Source organism: Corylus avellana, chromosome ca10 (genome assembly GCF_901000735.1).
Source record: "Corylus avellana chromosome ca10, CavTom2PMs-1.0".
Classification (NCBI taxonomy): Eukaryota; Viridiplantae; Streptophyta; class Magnoliopsida; order Fagales; family Betulaceae; genus Corylus; species Corylus avellana.
In genome coordinates this window covers 3732631-3748759 of record NC_081550.1, presented here as the reverse complement: position 1 = coordinate 3748759, position 16129 = coordinate 3732631, and the positions used below count along the sequence as shown (strand labels likewise).

At 36.5% G+C, this 16129-nt stretch overlaps 2 protein-coding genes across 2 annotated transcripts; both read left to right on the top strand.

Moving 5' to 3' along the window:
- The first annotated feature begins 324 nt into the window (after positions 1–324).
- LOC132163881 (serine carboxypeptidase-like 17) lies at positions 325–7995 on the top strand. The gene is made up of 14 exons (XM_059574258.1): positions 325–455; positions 587–732; positions 4007–4080; positions 4236–4358; positions 4722–4824; positions 4942–4979; positions 5126–5227; positions 6433–6519; positions 6626–6781; positions 6994–7065; positions 7168–7286; positions 7506–7619; positions 7737–7791; positions 7912–7995. The coding sequence occupies exons 1-14, from the start codon at positions 325–327 to the stop codon at positions 7993–7995; spliced, it is 1404 nt and encodes a 467-aa protein (XP_059430241.1).
- Positions 7996–11300: 3305 nt separating this feature from the next.
- Positions 11301–13346, top strand: LOC132164468 (uncharacterized). Its single transcript, XM_059574985.1, has 2 exons — positions 11301–11398; positions 11474–13346. Exon 2 carries the CDS (start codon positions 11572–11574, stop codon positions 13258–13260), a length of 1689 nt encoding a protein of 562 aa, XP_059430968.1. The 5' UTR covers positions 11301–11398; positions 11474–11571; the 3' UTR covers positions 13261–13346.
- The last annotated feature ends 2783 nt before the right edge of the window (positions 13347–16129 follow it).

The window sequence follows — 16129 nt, the reverse complement described above, 5'->3', positions numbered from 1 at the left end:
CCCTGCCCATTCTCAAGGGTGGCTCCGTCTCTGGTCATATTCTTCCCTCTCAAACCCTAGATTTCCTCCATATTGTCTCCTCGATCTTATCTAGCTCGAGATCGACCAGCAATTGATATATAGTAAAACCATGACAAGTTAGGAGAGAAAAAGCATGAAAATAAAAATAGAACATGTCTAAAACAATTGATATATGAAGGGAAAACAAGTAAATTAGGTGAATTGTTTTCCATTAATAATTTTGAAAGTTTGGTGTTGACTGGTTGTTTGAATATTCCAGGCATAAATATATATAAGCCGATAGAGGAAAAGGCATTGAATTCCATGGAGTACAGAAATGGCGTGATCATTCTTCTACTAGTGTTTCTCTGGAGCACTAGTACTACTACTTCATGTTCCATCGCCAAGACTCTACCAGGTTTCGACGGCAATCTCCCTTTCAAGCTCGAAACAGGGTCAGTTCATTCACGATCATCTTCTTCTTAATAATTAATATTACTGCAATATTAATTAATCTTTTTCTTTAATTTACTTTTTTTGTTTTTTAACCCATGAAAAATGAAAATATTATAAATGCATGCTGCAGGTACGTAGGTGTAGGCGAAACGGAGGATGTGGAGCTGTTTTATTATTTTGTCGAGTCTCAAAGTGATCCATCCAATGATCCCCTCCTGCTTTGGCTCAATGGAGGTCCTGGTTGTTCTACCTTCGTTGCTTTTTTCTACGCAAATGGTAATTAAGCTTTATTTTCATTCATAACTCTATGAATTTTTTTTTTTTAATGAATGAATAACTTTCATTAATTAACAAACAACTAAACGAACACTTAAAAAACAACGTACACTTTACATAGAAAAGCTAAACCAAGTAGCTAAAGAAACAATATCTTCCCAGCGAGTAGACAGGTTAAGCTCACTACATAGACTAATAACCTTCTACCAAATTCCGCTACTATAACTACAAGCAAAAAAATAAATGATCTCTATCTTTTATTACATGTCTACAAAAAATGCTTTTCTCATCCCTTTGAAACCCTCATATCAACAACTTTCTCCCCGTGGACAAAGCATCCCTCACTGCTAATCAAGTGATAAAGCTTGTTCAGGAATTGAAAAAGGAAACCAACTCTACGATTATTATCACTTATAATATATATGACCCCTGGCTCCGTGTTGAATGCATTAATTATACATACTGTTAGAATATTTTATATATTATTCTAGAGTTTATTGTCTTTTCTATTAGGGTTTATTCCATACCTTAATTAGTCTAGGATTACTTGCCTATCACTCATAATCTCTCTATAAATAGAGGCATCTGTATTCATGCATACACACACTACTTAATTCAATGTAGTCCTTATATGCTTCCGCTCTCTTTTTTCTCTCTCATTCTTCCTCCATGAGAGATATATTTAACATGGTATCAGAGCTACTTTCTTGTAGCCTCAAATAACTCCAGTAAACGTCTTTTGACGTTTTTCGGCGCTCCCTCCGGAGACCTAATTTCGGTCGTCGGTGTGCCGCCAAGCGGTTTTCCGCTCACAGTCCAGCGCTCCCTCCGGCGATCACCCAATTCAAGTCATTGGCACGCTGCCAAGCAGTTTTTCGCTCAAAATCTCTTCCACTCCTTCAGATCTACAGATCTGTGGAAGATCCGGCCGCCATCAACTCTCCAAGCCCTCCGTGCTCCTCCACGCTCCTCCGATGGTTTTTGCCTTAACGAATTGCGCCGCCACCGTGAGTCCTCTCAACCAAATAACCACCAAAAGTGGTGTCTCAAACCCGGATCGGTGGATCTGTGCAATCTCAGCCCATTTCAGCATTGCACACGCCTCCACGCTCTTCCCGCAGTTTCTGCAGTCTCTTCTAAGCACCACCAAGTGCGGCCATAGTCCCTGTCGGAGCTACACGCTCCACTCATGACAACAGATCAGACGCCTCCGAGTTCAGATCCGAAGAGATCTGGAGCGTCCAACCTTCCACACGCCCCTACGCGCAACCAGAAGGTTCTATCCACCAATAAAGGTGCCTCCAAGCGTGGCTACCGCTCCTCCACGCACCGCCACCTTTGTCGAATCATCGTGGTTTTCATTCCGTTTGGTAGATCCGTCGCCAGTGGTCTCAAATCCATCCAGATCGCCGCCATTGGGTCGTCAACATGCCGCCATGGTCCTGCTAAAGGATCTGCTTGTGGGCTTCACGCACCAGTCAACCTCTTGGCGCGTGAGATGCACGCGCCTAAAACCCTAATTAGGGTTTTGGCGCGTGTGATGCATGCGCCTTACGCGGCTACCACTGCCACGTTTCCTCCAGAGGTACCGCCACATCAGCCCTAGCCCTCTACCACATGTCAGCTTCGAGAGAAAAAAAAAAAAAAAAATGTGTATATCCGAATCCTAGCATTTTCAACTCGATCCAAATTGGTCCATGGGTTTTCAGTCATTTTCAGCCCAATTCAAACCAGCCCACTCATCCAATCGGTTCCAAACCGGTTCAACTCGACCAAGCAGGTCCTAAATCTTGTTCAGCCCACTCGGATCCACAATCCGAACTGGATCTGTCCAAGTCATCCGACCCGATCCAAAAACCGGTTCCAACCGGGTCATCGGGCTCAAATCGAATCTCCCCAACCCGGTCCAATACCGGTTCCTAAACCGGGTCACCAGGTCAAGCTCTCCAAAGCAATCCAAATTTGTCAACCTGATCCATTGGGTTAGACACGGTTCATATAATTTTGGGTCAACCATTTTAGTGGTCAATGGGTTTTGGCCAACTTTGGCCCATGTAATCGGCCCAACAGACTTAAGTCTCAAGCCCAAAATATTGGGTCCAATCCATCCCAATGGATTCAAATCTCAAGCCCAACATTTTGGGCCTAGCAGCTACCATCAGCCACCAGCTGCAGCCGCCGCCTTCCGTCGACCACGTCTGGCCGCCAAACTTCGGCCACCTCCAGCAACTTTTCCGACGGACATAAAAAAAAAAATCCCTTATTTTTCCCAAACCTTGAGTTTGAGGGGGGATATTAGAGTATTTTTGTGAAATCACCCGGATCCAAGCTTTTCAACCCATCCACCTGGTTAGAACCGGGTATTGCCGCTACTAGCCGCCGTGCACCACCTCCGGCCACCCAACTCCGACCACGCTCCTGCGACCAAAAAAATATATTTTCCTTTATATTTCCAACCTCAATTTTATACATTGAGTTTGAGAGGGATGTTAGAATATTTTATATATTATTCTAGAGTTTATTGTCTTTCCCATTATGGTTTATTCCCTACCTTAATTAGTCTAGGGTTACTTGCCTATCACTCATAACTTTTCTATAAATAGAGGTATTTGTATTCATTCATACACACACTACTTAATACAATGTAGTCCTTATATGCTTCCGCTCTCTCATTTCTCTCTCATTCTTCCTCCACAATATATCAGAGATATATTTAACACATACAATGAAATACATAGTATGTATGATGTTCATATTGGCATGTACTTTTGTATTTAAAAAAATAATAATAATATGGCCATATGGGGGGTGGCTTCTCATATATAGCCGAAGAGGGTGGAGGAGCCACTCACAAATAAGATTTTTGCATTTAATGGTGTATATAAAGTTAACGTTTATATATCTTTCTTTTTTAAAAAAAAAAAAAAAAAAAAAAAAAATTGAAATTATGTACACCATTAAATACAAAAGTTTTAAATCTTAATCATAAAATGTATAATAATACCCATTTTATTTGGAATTTAGAAGATTTTTGTCCACAAGTAAGAGCCCATCTTCGCGAAGGATCATATTTCCTTCAAAACGGCAAACAACCCCAATTCACCTAATTTGGATTTTCTCTAATCGGAGGGAATCAAGTTAGCTTTATTTGAATAGTAAAATTATTAAAATAATATAAAAAAAAAAAATTTATAATGGGGCATGTCACATTGGAATTCACAATATTTAGTAAATTTTGTGTTTTGCAATTGACTTTCCATCAACAAAAATGCAGGACCATTATCTTTTGATTCTAATTACGTTGGGAAATTACCAACACTCAAGTTGAACCCATACACGTGGACAAAGGTTTGCGATTTCTAGTTGTGTTAATTCCTACGCAAATTCTACAAAAACTAATATTTAGGAATATTATATTTAGTTTTCTTCCGTTTAACATATATGGTGGTCAATTTTCCTTTTCCTTTTCTGTTTCTTTTTTTTTTTTTTTTGTCAATTTTCAGTTCCTCAACGTACTATATATAGATTCACCAGTTGGTACTGGATTTTCTTACTCAAAAAGCCCCCAAGGATACTATTCCGACGACCAAAAAGCAGCCGCGGATATCTACGAATTCCTACAAAAGGTGCATGGAAATTAACGTGACTGCTTAATTTGTTGTTTGGGTCTTGAGAAAAAAATGTTTTTGAATTTTTAATTTGATGCAATTTATCTTATTTGTTAGCTTTCGGTGTTTTGATAATAAAATTTTTAAATAATGTAATACCATATACACCATAAAATGAAACAAAATATAATTTAGACGGTAAAATATTATCTCTCCATTTAAGTTATCCCTAAACATTGTTATATTTAAGTAAAGAAAAAGTAGTAAGAAGCAGGCTAACTCAACGAATATATAGGTGAAATAGACGCCAGAATGCAAAGAATCATTTCTCATTTTACAGTAAGGAAATTATCTTATCATGATTTGGAATCACCTTGGCAGTGGTTGATCAATCACCCCAAGTTCGCAAAAAATCGACTTTACGTCGGTGGTGCTTCATATTCGGGCATTCCTACTCCAGTTATTGTTCAAAAAATATATGACGGTAAAACATGTTGATGATACAGTAAATTTTCGTTATAGTCAAGTTCTTCTGTACAATATTTAACCTTAGCCTTTTTTTCTTTTCTTGTTTTTTTTCCTCTTTGGTGTGGAACCGCAGGCAATGAAGTCGGACGCAAGCCATTCATGAATATCAAAGTACGGAAAATGAAAATAGAAATATAATAAATCGAAATGATTGTTTCTGAGGATTAAGAATTTTTTTCTAATTATATATCAATGATTGCTCCTTAATTCTATGTTAATTATGGTTGATCTTGATATATTATTGGGATTAACACCAGGGGTATGTACTTGGGAGCCCAAAGACGGATTCTTATCTTGATGCTAATTCAAGAGTTCCATTTGCACACCGTTTGACGCTTATCTCAGATGAACTCTATGAGGTTACTTTTGTTCCTCTACTTGATACATGAAATTGTTAGGCTTTATTTTACTTCTTTTCACATTATTTATGCTTTGTTTAAAGCCTTTTTTTTTTTTTTTTGGGGCTGCTAAATATCCCACATCGATCACGGGTCATACAAAAGTCAAGCAAAGATGATGGAACTAGCTAGACTCAATCATATCTAACTACATGAGGAACAAGTTCATATATAAATATATAACTCTTTGTATGTCACTGTCCCAATCAATTTTCAGATTTTTAGCATATTTTGAAAAATCATGTCCATGTCCACTGTCCGATCAATCAGAACTTTTCCAACTAAACAATGATTTTCTCTCTTTCCCATCTCCATTACAATGCTCATTCTCGATCACATCTTCCTTCACTTCCTCTCCCATCCATGACAAAATATTCCACATATATGATAACTCATTCACCTTCGGTTAGTTATTTGCTCCTAAAAATAACCAGAAAGAAAAATGAAAGACAGATCAGAGATCTAAGACCGCTACTTTGAGAGTTTCGTGTAAATAAAACCTTAGAAACCAACATATATAAGGTAATCGAAACCCCAAATAGCACGAAAAAAAAAAATAAAAAAATAAAAAAATAAAAAAAATCCTGTAGATTGTTTGTTGAAAGCAAATCTAGAGAAAAGACAAACAATAACCGCCACAGTAATATGAGCGTCACTAAACTCACTACTGTATTTTTCAAAAGAAGGACAGAATTGGAAAGGATCCTCCTAAAATGGTTATCCTTGTTTAATTTATCTCTTTGGTGGCTAGAGAAAATTACATTAGTTATTGAACCTATGGAATATGATCACATTATGTATGAAAGATGAGGAAGATTTGGGAAGCGTGCTTAAACTTGTCAAACAAAAAGCTATGTAATTAGCTTCAAGCTTCAAAGTTTTCAAATTATTATAATCAAACTTAAAGAGCAAGATGATTTTTTTTTCTTTCTTTCTTTCTTTATTCTATCATTTGCGTTGCTCATTATTCATTATCTCTATAAATAGAAACCTATGTAATATGTACTTCAATATACTGAATGCAGTCAAGATGCAGCCCATCATCGTCTCCGCCCTTTTCTCTATTTAATTATATATCATATTTAACATCAATCCTTCTTAATTTGGTGAATTTACATATATGATTCAATTTTTTTGTCTTTTGATGTGTTATTCTGCTTTTAAAGTCAGCCAAAACAAGTTGTAATAGCGATTACGTCAACATTGATCCAAGAAACGAACAATGCCTAACAGATGTTGCAGCTATCAATGAAGTAGGTTATATATATATATATATATATTTGCTTTTTGGCTTTTTATTAAATTAAATTGATGATCACAATAACATGGAATTTCGACTGCATTTCATATATATTGCAGTTACTCAGTGGAATCTATTATTCTCAAGTTTTGCTCCCTGCCTGCACCAGTGGCTCTAACTCTAAGAAACCAAATACTAATTATTACACAGACGACGGGGACCAAAGAATTTTCATGAAAACTTCCAAGAATTTTCTCCAAGAGCTCTGGTGTCGAGTAAATCTCTCTCTCTCTCTCTTCTTTTTTTTCCCCCTCTATTAAAGAATTGATTAAATTATTAAATATTTGAAACAATTGATACTTTAACGCACTATCAGAACCAAAAGTCTTGAGTTCAAATATAGACTCCGTCATTTAGTCAAATTTCAATTAAATATCTTACATTCAATGTCTGAGAGATACATGTATCGAATTTGTTTACATTTAAGGATCACAAATTTTCGATCGTTGGACTCTGGGCAAATGATCCGACCGTTCAAGAAGCTCTTCACATTAGAGAGGTACGTAGTAGACTTTTTTTTTTCATAAAATAAAAAAAAAATAAAAATGAAAAAAAAAAAGAGGTAATTAACTAAGAAAATAATTTGACCCCTGCAATCTAGGGAAGCAAAAGGCACTGGGAACTATGCAACTCAAGCTTAGCATACACGATGAATATCCCAAGTACTATCGACTATCATCAGAATCTCACTAACACAAACCTTCGAGCTCTCATATACACGTACGTAATATCTTACAACTCCCTTGGCTTTTACAATCTAAAGTTGCATTCTGGTTAATTTATAGGAAAAACAGCAAAATTTAACTCTCTAGTTACACTGGTTTGTAATAAGTTTCGTGTGGTATAAAAATCTTTTGGCTGTGATATGCAAAAATAACAAATAAGCCCTTTTATATATATATAGTTGCTCTCTACAATGTAATTCTTGATTTTCAACAGGTCTGATCATGATTTGGAAATACCACACATAGGTACCCAAGAGTGGATAAGGTCTTTGAATTTGACTTTGGACTACCCTTGGCGTCCATGGTTTATTGATGCTCAAGTTGTAGGGTAATTACTTTAATTAATTATACACTTCTATATATATATATGCAATTTCACACTTTTCTCAACTTTTGATCAGATGTTTAAATTAACTCATGGGTTCTATTGAATAATCTCGTGTAGATACACAGTGAGGTATATAAACAATGATTTCTACATGACATATTCAAGTGTTAAGGCAAGCAAAAATACCCTCTCTTTTTTCCTCCTCCTTATTATTTTTTTTTTTTCTAATTAATGATGCACACAAATTTATGGAAGCCATGCATGTATTAATTCTTTATTCCCATATATATAGGGAGCTGGTCACGTAGCTGACGAGTACAAGCCGAAGGAGGCCTATGCAATGATTGAAAGATGGTTCTCGTATTACCCTCTCTAAGTAAGGTTTGTTGTTATTAATTAGACATATGAATATATTGATGACTCCCCTGATTAAAGCAAGATTATTATTGTCCCTAATTAATGTCTTTTTTTTTTTTTTTTTTTTTTGACATGTCCACACAAAGGAAGGAGGGAGGGGATTTAAACTAATGACCTCCGCTTCATGAGGCGTAGTTCACAGCCAATTGAACTACTCATTGGGAACTTTTTTTCACTTTTTAAGTGTACTAGCCAGTGATACTAGTAAAGATGATGGTACAGTTGTGAAAGATTGATGGCATTTGAATAAAAGGGTCCCGATTCTTATTATTGGGAGAAAAATTACTAGAATCCCACTTGCGATTGGTTTTCTAAATATTCTATTTCAACTTTGCTTATCCATGAAAGTGAAATAATAATAATAATAATAATAATAATGTTAGAATATATGGAAAATATAATATATTTTATGTATATTCCATAATTATGTTGATATTAAATATTTTCTATTTATGGACTGATTGTAATCAAATCAAGGGGATTTGATTACTATCCTTGTATTTAGTCATTACCCTATAAATAGGAACCTTTATATTGTAATCCAAAAAAAAGTTAATGAGCACCATGTATTGGGTATTCTTGGTGATAAATGTAGGTGTCTAACACCGAACTACCCGTAAAATTTTTTGTGTTTATTTTCTATGTATGTTGCTTCTGTTATTATTTCTGCATCATCATTATTTTAACATGGTATCAAAACTATTTCAACATGGTATAATTAATTCAACATGGTATCAAAGCCACTTTCTTGTGGCCTTCAACGTCTTTGACGTTTCCTCACGTTCCGTCCGACAGTCTCGGGTCTCAATTCCACCGCCACTCTCCACCCATGCTCTCTACCAGTTCAACCACGCACCACCACATTCATCCAAACACCTCGATGTTCCTACCATTCAAAATATTAGACGCCGGAAAGTCTATATCCGGTGAAATCTCTACCGCCCACCCTTCCACGCGCCCACATGCGCCGCTGGAAGGTTCTACCGTGATATTCATGCGCCTCCACCGCTGCTGCCGAATTTTACACCTTGGATTTGGGAAGCCTGGATTTTACAGCCTAGACAACTCCACACAAATTCACTGCCATGAGTCCACTGCACCTCCGGTAGTCCAGAACCTTTGCGCCACCACTGTGCTCTTCTCCTCCACCAGGATGCGACCCATAAACACCACTCAGACTATGCCGCTCAGCCACGCCGATCTCTACTGCACCCAGCCGCAGATTTGCTACCTACAATCACCGATCCAGCAAGCACCACGCTGTGTCAATTCATTTGCATTGAAGATCCTCTCCTCCACATCAAGCTCACAGCTGTAGATGCATACATCAAATCGCAACCCATTGGTTTCACTAGCCTTATGGTGTTCCTACCCGCACTAGATCCGAATTCTTGAAAAAAAAAAAAACAAAAAAAAAAAAAAAAAAGAAGAAAAGAAGCGGTCCAAGTGACCACATCACGCGCGCCACGCGCTGGTCACGTTCGATGCGCTGATCTGATAACCGCCCAAGTTGACTCATTTTCATTTTATTTTTGGCCCCATAGTCGGCCCATTTTAAGTTTTGGGCATGCTATTCTTCTTGTGAATGAAATGAAGTAAATGTTGGGAAATACTTACAGCTCCTTCCCACCGCGCCAATTGAATTCCCTAACCATAACAAAAGATTGATTGGGAACTTTTTCATTGCTGGCTTTGGCTGGGCTTGGCTTTACACTTTTTTTTTCTTTTTTTTTTTTTTTTTCCTAATAGTTACTTATATTTGAAGAGTATTTTTGTACCAATTAGTTATATCTTAATGGTATTTTTATCTTTTCACTTTTTGAGGAAACAAAAATACATCTCCAATATAACTAACTGGATATTCTCCACTTCATTTAAACTGAAGATGATCCTAATTCCATTTTCCTACACTCATAAGTGATTTTTAAAACCACGTTAAATATGAGATGAATTATTATTAAATATGAACTCTGGTAATTTTAAAAGCCACCTATAAGTATAAAATAGTTAAAGTAAATGTAGCATTACTCATAATTTTCAAACATTTAAATGTGAGATGGCAATGTAATGGCCTTCATGAGAAAAGCCACGTTAAATTAAATGAATCGGATTAGAGGGATTAGAGGGATTCTTAAGAAGAACAATGCAATTTAAAGGATTAACTGCTTAATCAACTATCCCCCCCAAAAAAAATAAATAAATAAATAAATAAAAAATTAAAAAAAAAAAAAAAAAAAAAACCGTTACAAAGAAGCTACAAATGAAGAAGTCAAACAAGAAAATTTCTCCAAACAAAAAGAAATCCAAAATCATTCACAGCTATGGAGTTGACGGTGCAATGACTATTGGGTAGGGGTGGATATTGGTTATAACGGTACCGGTAACCCTATTTTTGATAATTAACCAAAATTATTGGTTAATTCAATTAATTAACCGATAACATTTCAATAAGAAAATATTTCAAAAATTTCAATTATATACGGCCGGAGGTAATTAATATATGGATGTACCAATTCTTTTCCTTAACAAGCTATAGCTCTTTTGTTTTTTGTTTTTTGTTTTTTTTATTTATTTATTTATTTATTTTTTGCCAATCCCTTTTAATCATCGCCAAAAAAAAAAAAGTGGGCACGGCTAGATTGTGCTACGTAAGGCATGCAGTTAATGTTGGATTAAGAGTGCACTTGGTATTGTGGTTTTATAAACAAATAAAAATAATGTGATTTTAAACAAAATTACAGAAAATAAATTATTTGAAATTACATTTTTTAAAAATTAAAAAAAAAAAAAAATTGAAAATGCATAATTATAAAAGTTAAATTCCAATTGTACCAAAAATTTAACAGCATTTTTAAATTACATAATTTGAAATCATAATTTTTTAAATTTTCAGATTCAAAGAACGTAAGTTCCGGTTAATCATTTAAATCCCTTTAATTAATTTGAGTGAGCCAGTTGATGTGAAGACCAAGGAGATGGCAAGAATAATATATTAGCGTCGTGTTAATGGTTTTTGTCGGCTTCCTCACCATTATTGATTTTGATTATTCAACACACAATAATGACAATGGTCCCATGACTCTGAAAAATAAAGGACTTGCTCCACCAGTGACAGAGTGACTACTCTTCTTTTCAAAAGCTTTGGCGTTTTTTATTTCCCAATGGTCCCACCGCTCTAAATCATCGTTCTAAAAGGAATCACACACAGCTGCGGGCTGCCCCTCACTCCTCTCCACCTTTCAAAGAAAAGATAGAGAAAACTACAAAAAAAAAAAAAAAAATTCTTTCTGCTTACTCTGATCACTTTCTGGGTTTCCTTTGAGTCCGCTCAATCTGCCGATCTCGGTTAGGTTCAGTTTCAGGTGAGCCTTCTCAAGAATTTTCCTTTCTTTTTTTTTTTCGTTTTTTACTAATTAAAGCTTGATTTGTGCTTGCAGCGTTACTTTTTTTTGTCAATCACCTTTCCCTTGTGTGCCGGAGTGTGTAAGAGAGAGAGACGGAGAGAGGCGGAGAATCGGGAGAAATCTTGGGAGAGATGGAGGAGATCCAACATTTTAGCCACAAGAAGCATCCCTTGATCTTTGTGGAAGACTTACAAAATGATGGCGAAAATGAAGTTGTTTGCTCTGGGTGCGATAAATCGGTATGCGGTCCTGCCTACAAATGCTCTGACTGCAACTTCTTTCTCCACAAGTCATGCGCTGAGTTACCCACTGAGATACAACACCCTGTGCATCCAAACCACACCCTCGTTCTTGATGCGCCATCAAAGATTAGATTTTGTGATGCGTGCCTCAAGTGTTGCGAAAGATGCTTCGCCTATGAGTGCCGTAGTTGCAATTTCGACCTTGACATTGAGTGTGCTTCCGGTTGGCAAACTAAACCTGACGACTGTCACCAACATGAATTTGTTCCTATCATGAAGCACATTCCGTTCACCTGTGAAGTCTGTGGTGAGGATCGCAACAGCGGCGCCCAGATATGTCGCATTTGTCAACTCTTTACTCATGCTATATGTGCTCAAAGGCCGCGTAGCATAAGAATTATGGCAGATCGTCATTTGCTCACGCTCATCTATTCACTTGCTAAAGTCATCAAGGAGCATGAGGATGATCATGTATTCTGTCAGCTTTGCTACAAAAAGCTCAGCCTCAAGTATGCGGGTTATTATTGTCAACAATGTGATTTCGTAGCCCACTTGAAATGCGCACAGAGAAATCGGAATATTGGAGCAAGTAGTGATACCATAGAGGGGGAGGAGGAGGGTATCGAATTTGAAGAGGGTGAAGAACGTGAGGAGCTCAAACATTTGGATCATGAACATAACTTAATCCTCACCCGCAACCAACTCGAGGTTCATCATAATAAGCTCTGTGAAGGTTGTATCCAACCTATAATTACCGCCCCATTTTATAGTTGTGAGCAATGCAATTACTTTCTCCATAGCGCATGTGCTCGACTACCCTTAAAGAAGCGACTCCCAAGTCACCGACATCTGCTTACCCTCTATGCAAGGGGAGATCACTGCATTAATGGTATCTTTCCTTGCATTGCTTGTAAGCGCTTTAGCAATGGCTTCGTTTATGGATGTCAAGAATGTGATGGTTACTACTGCCTTGACATCCGATGTTGTTCAATTCCAAAAATGATTAAAAATGAAGGTCACCAACACTCCCTCTTCCATGCTATAAGTTCACTAGAAGATTGCAATGCTTGTGATTCGAGGTGCCACCCTAATGGTGTATTTGTATGCAAGGAATGCGATTTTGCTTTGGGTTTTGAATGTGCGACACTCCCACTCAAAGTTAAGTATGAACATGACCCACATCTTCTCTCACTCACTTACACGGCTGAAAACGATTCTGAAGAATATTATTGTCTGATTTGTGAAGAAGAAAGAAATCCAAACCATTGGTTCTATTACTGTGTAGAATGCAACTTTGCTGCTCATATTCGATACGTAATTGGGAACTATCCCTACATAAAGTATGGAATAAATTTTACTCGAAAAGATCACCAACATCCTCTCAATTTTGTCTGGAAAACTAAGAATTCTCGACCGTGTGATGTCTGCCATGAAACTTTCAAGGGAGATATGGCCCTAAATTGTACACAATGCAAATTCGTCATCCATCTGCAGCCGAGATGTATGGGCAAATTACATTTTGATCCATGGACAAAGTCAGAGATGTATTACATGCATCATTGGAGTTTGTTGTGCTAGCTAGCACATTTGACATTTGTGTCTACGCTAGAAAGAGATCCTCGTAATTGTAAAATTTATTTCATTAGAACTATTAATTCTGCCTCTGCAAGTGGTTTAGGGTTGGCAAATAAATAATGGCATCTTCAATTCTCAAGCTTCGTTTTACAACTCTCGTCCTCGTTGACATTTCCTGGGAATTGAGGTAATTAAACCACACATTTCCTCGTTGCATAAAATCATTTGTAAAATGAATGAAGCTTTGAGAACTGAAGAGAAGACAAATGCCTTTATTTGCCAACCCAAAACAACTTATTGTGTGTGGTTTGCAATTACTATCCTCAATCGATGCAGTTTTCTTGCTTGGAATTAGCAACACAATTGGGGATTGAAGAGGACATATGTGGTGGTACGCAATTTCTATTCATCCTGTTTCTAGCTTCCTAATTCATAACCATATATATGGTCTTATTTCAAGCCAGGATATGTCAGATAAGTAAAATAATGTTTTTTTAAAATTATTTTAACATAATATATTTCTCAAGCAATGTGGGGGCAAATATTCGAATGTATAATGACCATATAAGCACTTGCAGGGATTATGCTTAGGTGCTGTAGCACTTATGATGTAGTTTTTAAAGAGGCTAGACTTAATTTCAAGTATTTCTTGAGAGGGAAGGAGAAAAAGAATGAGAAAGTAATTTGAACCCTTAAAAAACTATAATATAAATATTGTAATTTCTTTTACAACACCTAAGCCAAATCCCGACGAAATCTTTGAATACGTACGTAAAATCAGACAATTAATCAAGAGGATATTGATGAGAAATGAGGAAGTATAATGAGTTTATTAATATGGAAAACTGGTATGGGATTGATGCATATATGATTTTCTTTTGCATTGTGATTTTATTAAAATATAATTGCCCAACTACTTGCCGTTTTAACCCCCAAGGGAGGAGTTCAACTTCAACTAGTTCCGTTCAATTTCAAAATATTTCAATTTCATACAGCAAATATCACCAACCAAATAAAGATGGGCCTGGTTGGGCCTGCATAGAATTGAAACTTTGAACGCATATATAAAGGAATGTAAAGTAAATAAGTTGGTATGGGCTGGGTCCAATTAATATATGCACCGAGCAATTCCATTTGACAACCCCCTTGCCCGTGTTCTTTTCATTTTTTTTTTTTTTTTGTTATGTTATAAAATATTTCTAGCTGAAAACATTTTTCAAATAAATTGGCTATTTTTGGCATTTGGTTCGTATAGAAAATTGTCAAATATTTCTTATATTTTTCATATAATTTAAGAAGTTGTGAGGAAGAGAGTGAGACAACAAAGATGAGTTGCAGAAGAAAAGAGTGTACGAGAATAGAAAGTTTTCGAGAATGAGATCATGTTGCTTGCAATTTGGACATATAGTTAGTGAGAGGTTCTTGTGGGGCTCACTTGCTCGGGCAAGTGTTTGGGCAACCCAAGGCTTGCTTAGGCATAGGGGTGTTAAGTGAGCAAGCCACTCGTGAGCGAGCTCGAGATCGGCTCGTATAAGCTTAGCTCGTACTTGACTCGATTATTAAATGAAACGCTTCGTGAACACAAATCGTAGCTTGAATATTAAACAAAGCAAGTTCGGCTTGACTCGGTTAGGCTCGTGAGCAAGCTATATATATATATATATATATATATATATATAAACTAAGTAACACATAATTAATTATAAATCTCATAATTATTAAAATCTTAAAATTGCATTTATGTTTAAGCATTAGGAAATGAAAATTTTCAGACCCTTCGTGATCACAGAGAGAGCAATCATTAAAAAAGACCCAAATTCAATTAGAGCAGACCCAAATGAAAGGAAGAAGAATCAAGCAGAAACTATTGAAAGAAATTGCAAAAAGCAGAAACTATTGAAGAATCAAATAGACCCAAACACTTTGGATCACTACTTGTCTGGTGAGCGAGAGTGAGAGAGTGGGAAACGAGAGTTGGGGTGGAAGATGCACTGTGACTCGTGAGGGAGATTGAGAGAGAGACGTTGAAAAAAAAAATAAAAATTTTTAGGGAGCATTGTCCCATTGGAGTCTGAACACAATATATTAACTTGTCTCACATTGCTAAGAAAACACTAATTCTCAAGTTTGCTTATCTATAAAATGATGCATATAATAGTTTATAAAATGTCAGCTGCTTTTGTATAACTGAAGCATTAAATTTCGATTTTAAGCTCGTTTTTGTTTTACCAAGATTTAAATAATTTTATATACTATTGAATTTAAAATGAAAGGACACGATTTTGTATCATGAAAATCTCCAATTTTAAGTAATTGGAGGAGATCTCAATCCTAAGTTGGAAGCATTTTGGTCTACCATGCGGGTAGGGAATTCTGGCTCAGATTTACAAATGGAGACCCAAGGGTGCTCTTAGATGTTCCCGAGATAAGGTCTTACGTTATAATCATACCCACCATTGAAGGAGGTTTTAGGTCTGCTCTTCATCCTGCCTTTGATGGGCATGTGATGATTTGTGCAGAGAGTGGTTCTACCCAAGTGAAACCTTCGCCCGCGTCCTCTGCTGTGCCGGCGTCATGAAGAAGTAGGAGAAAAGAAGAAGATACAAGGGAGAGAAAAAAAAAAAAAAAAAAGAAGATCTGAGGGATCTTCAGGGAGAAGATCTGAGGGATGGAAAGAGGGACAGCGAGAGAGATCGAGGGAGAAGATCTGAGGGAGAGAAAAAAAAAAAAAAAAAAATTAATAAATAAATGGAAAATGAGAGAGAAAGAAAAAAAAAAAAAAAAAAAAAAAAAACCTTTAATGACGTTTTGTGAACAGTAAAAACTGCATTACCCCCTTTCCTAGTCTATGCGCTTTTTGCCATTTCGAAAA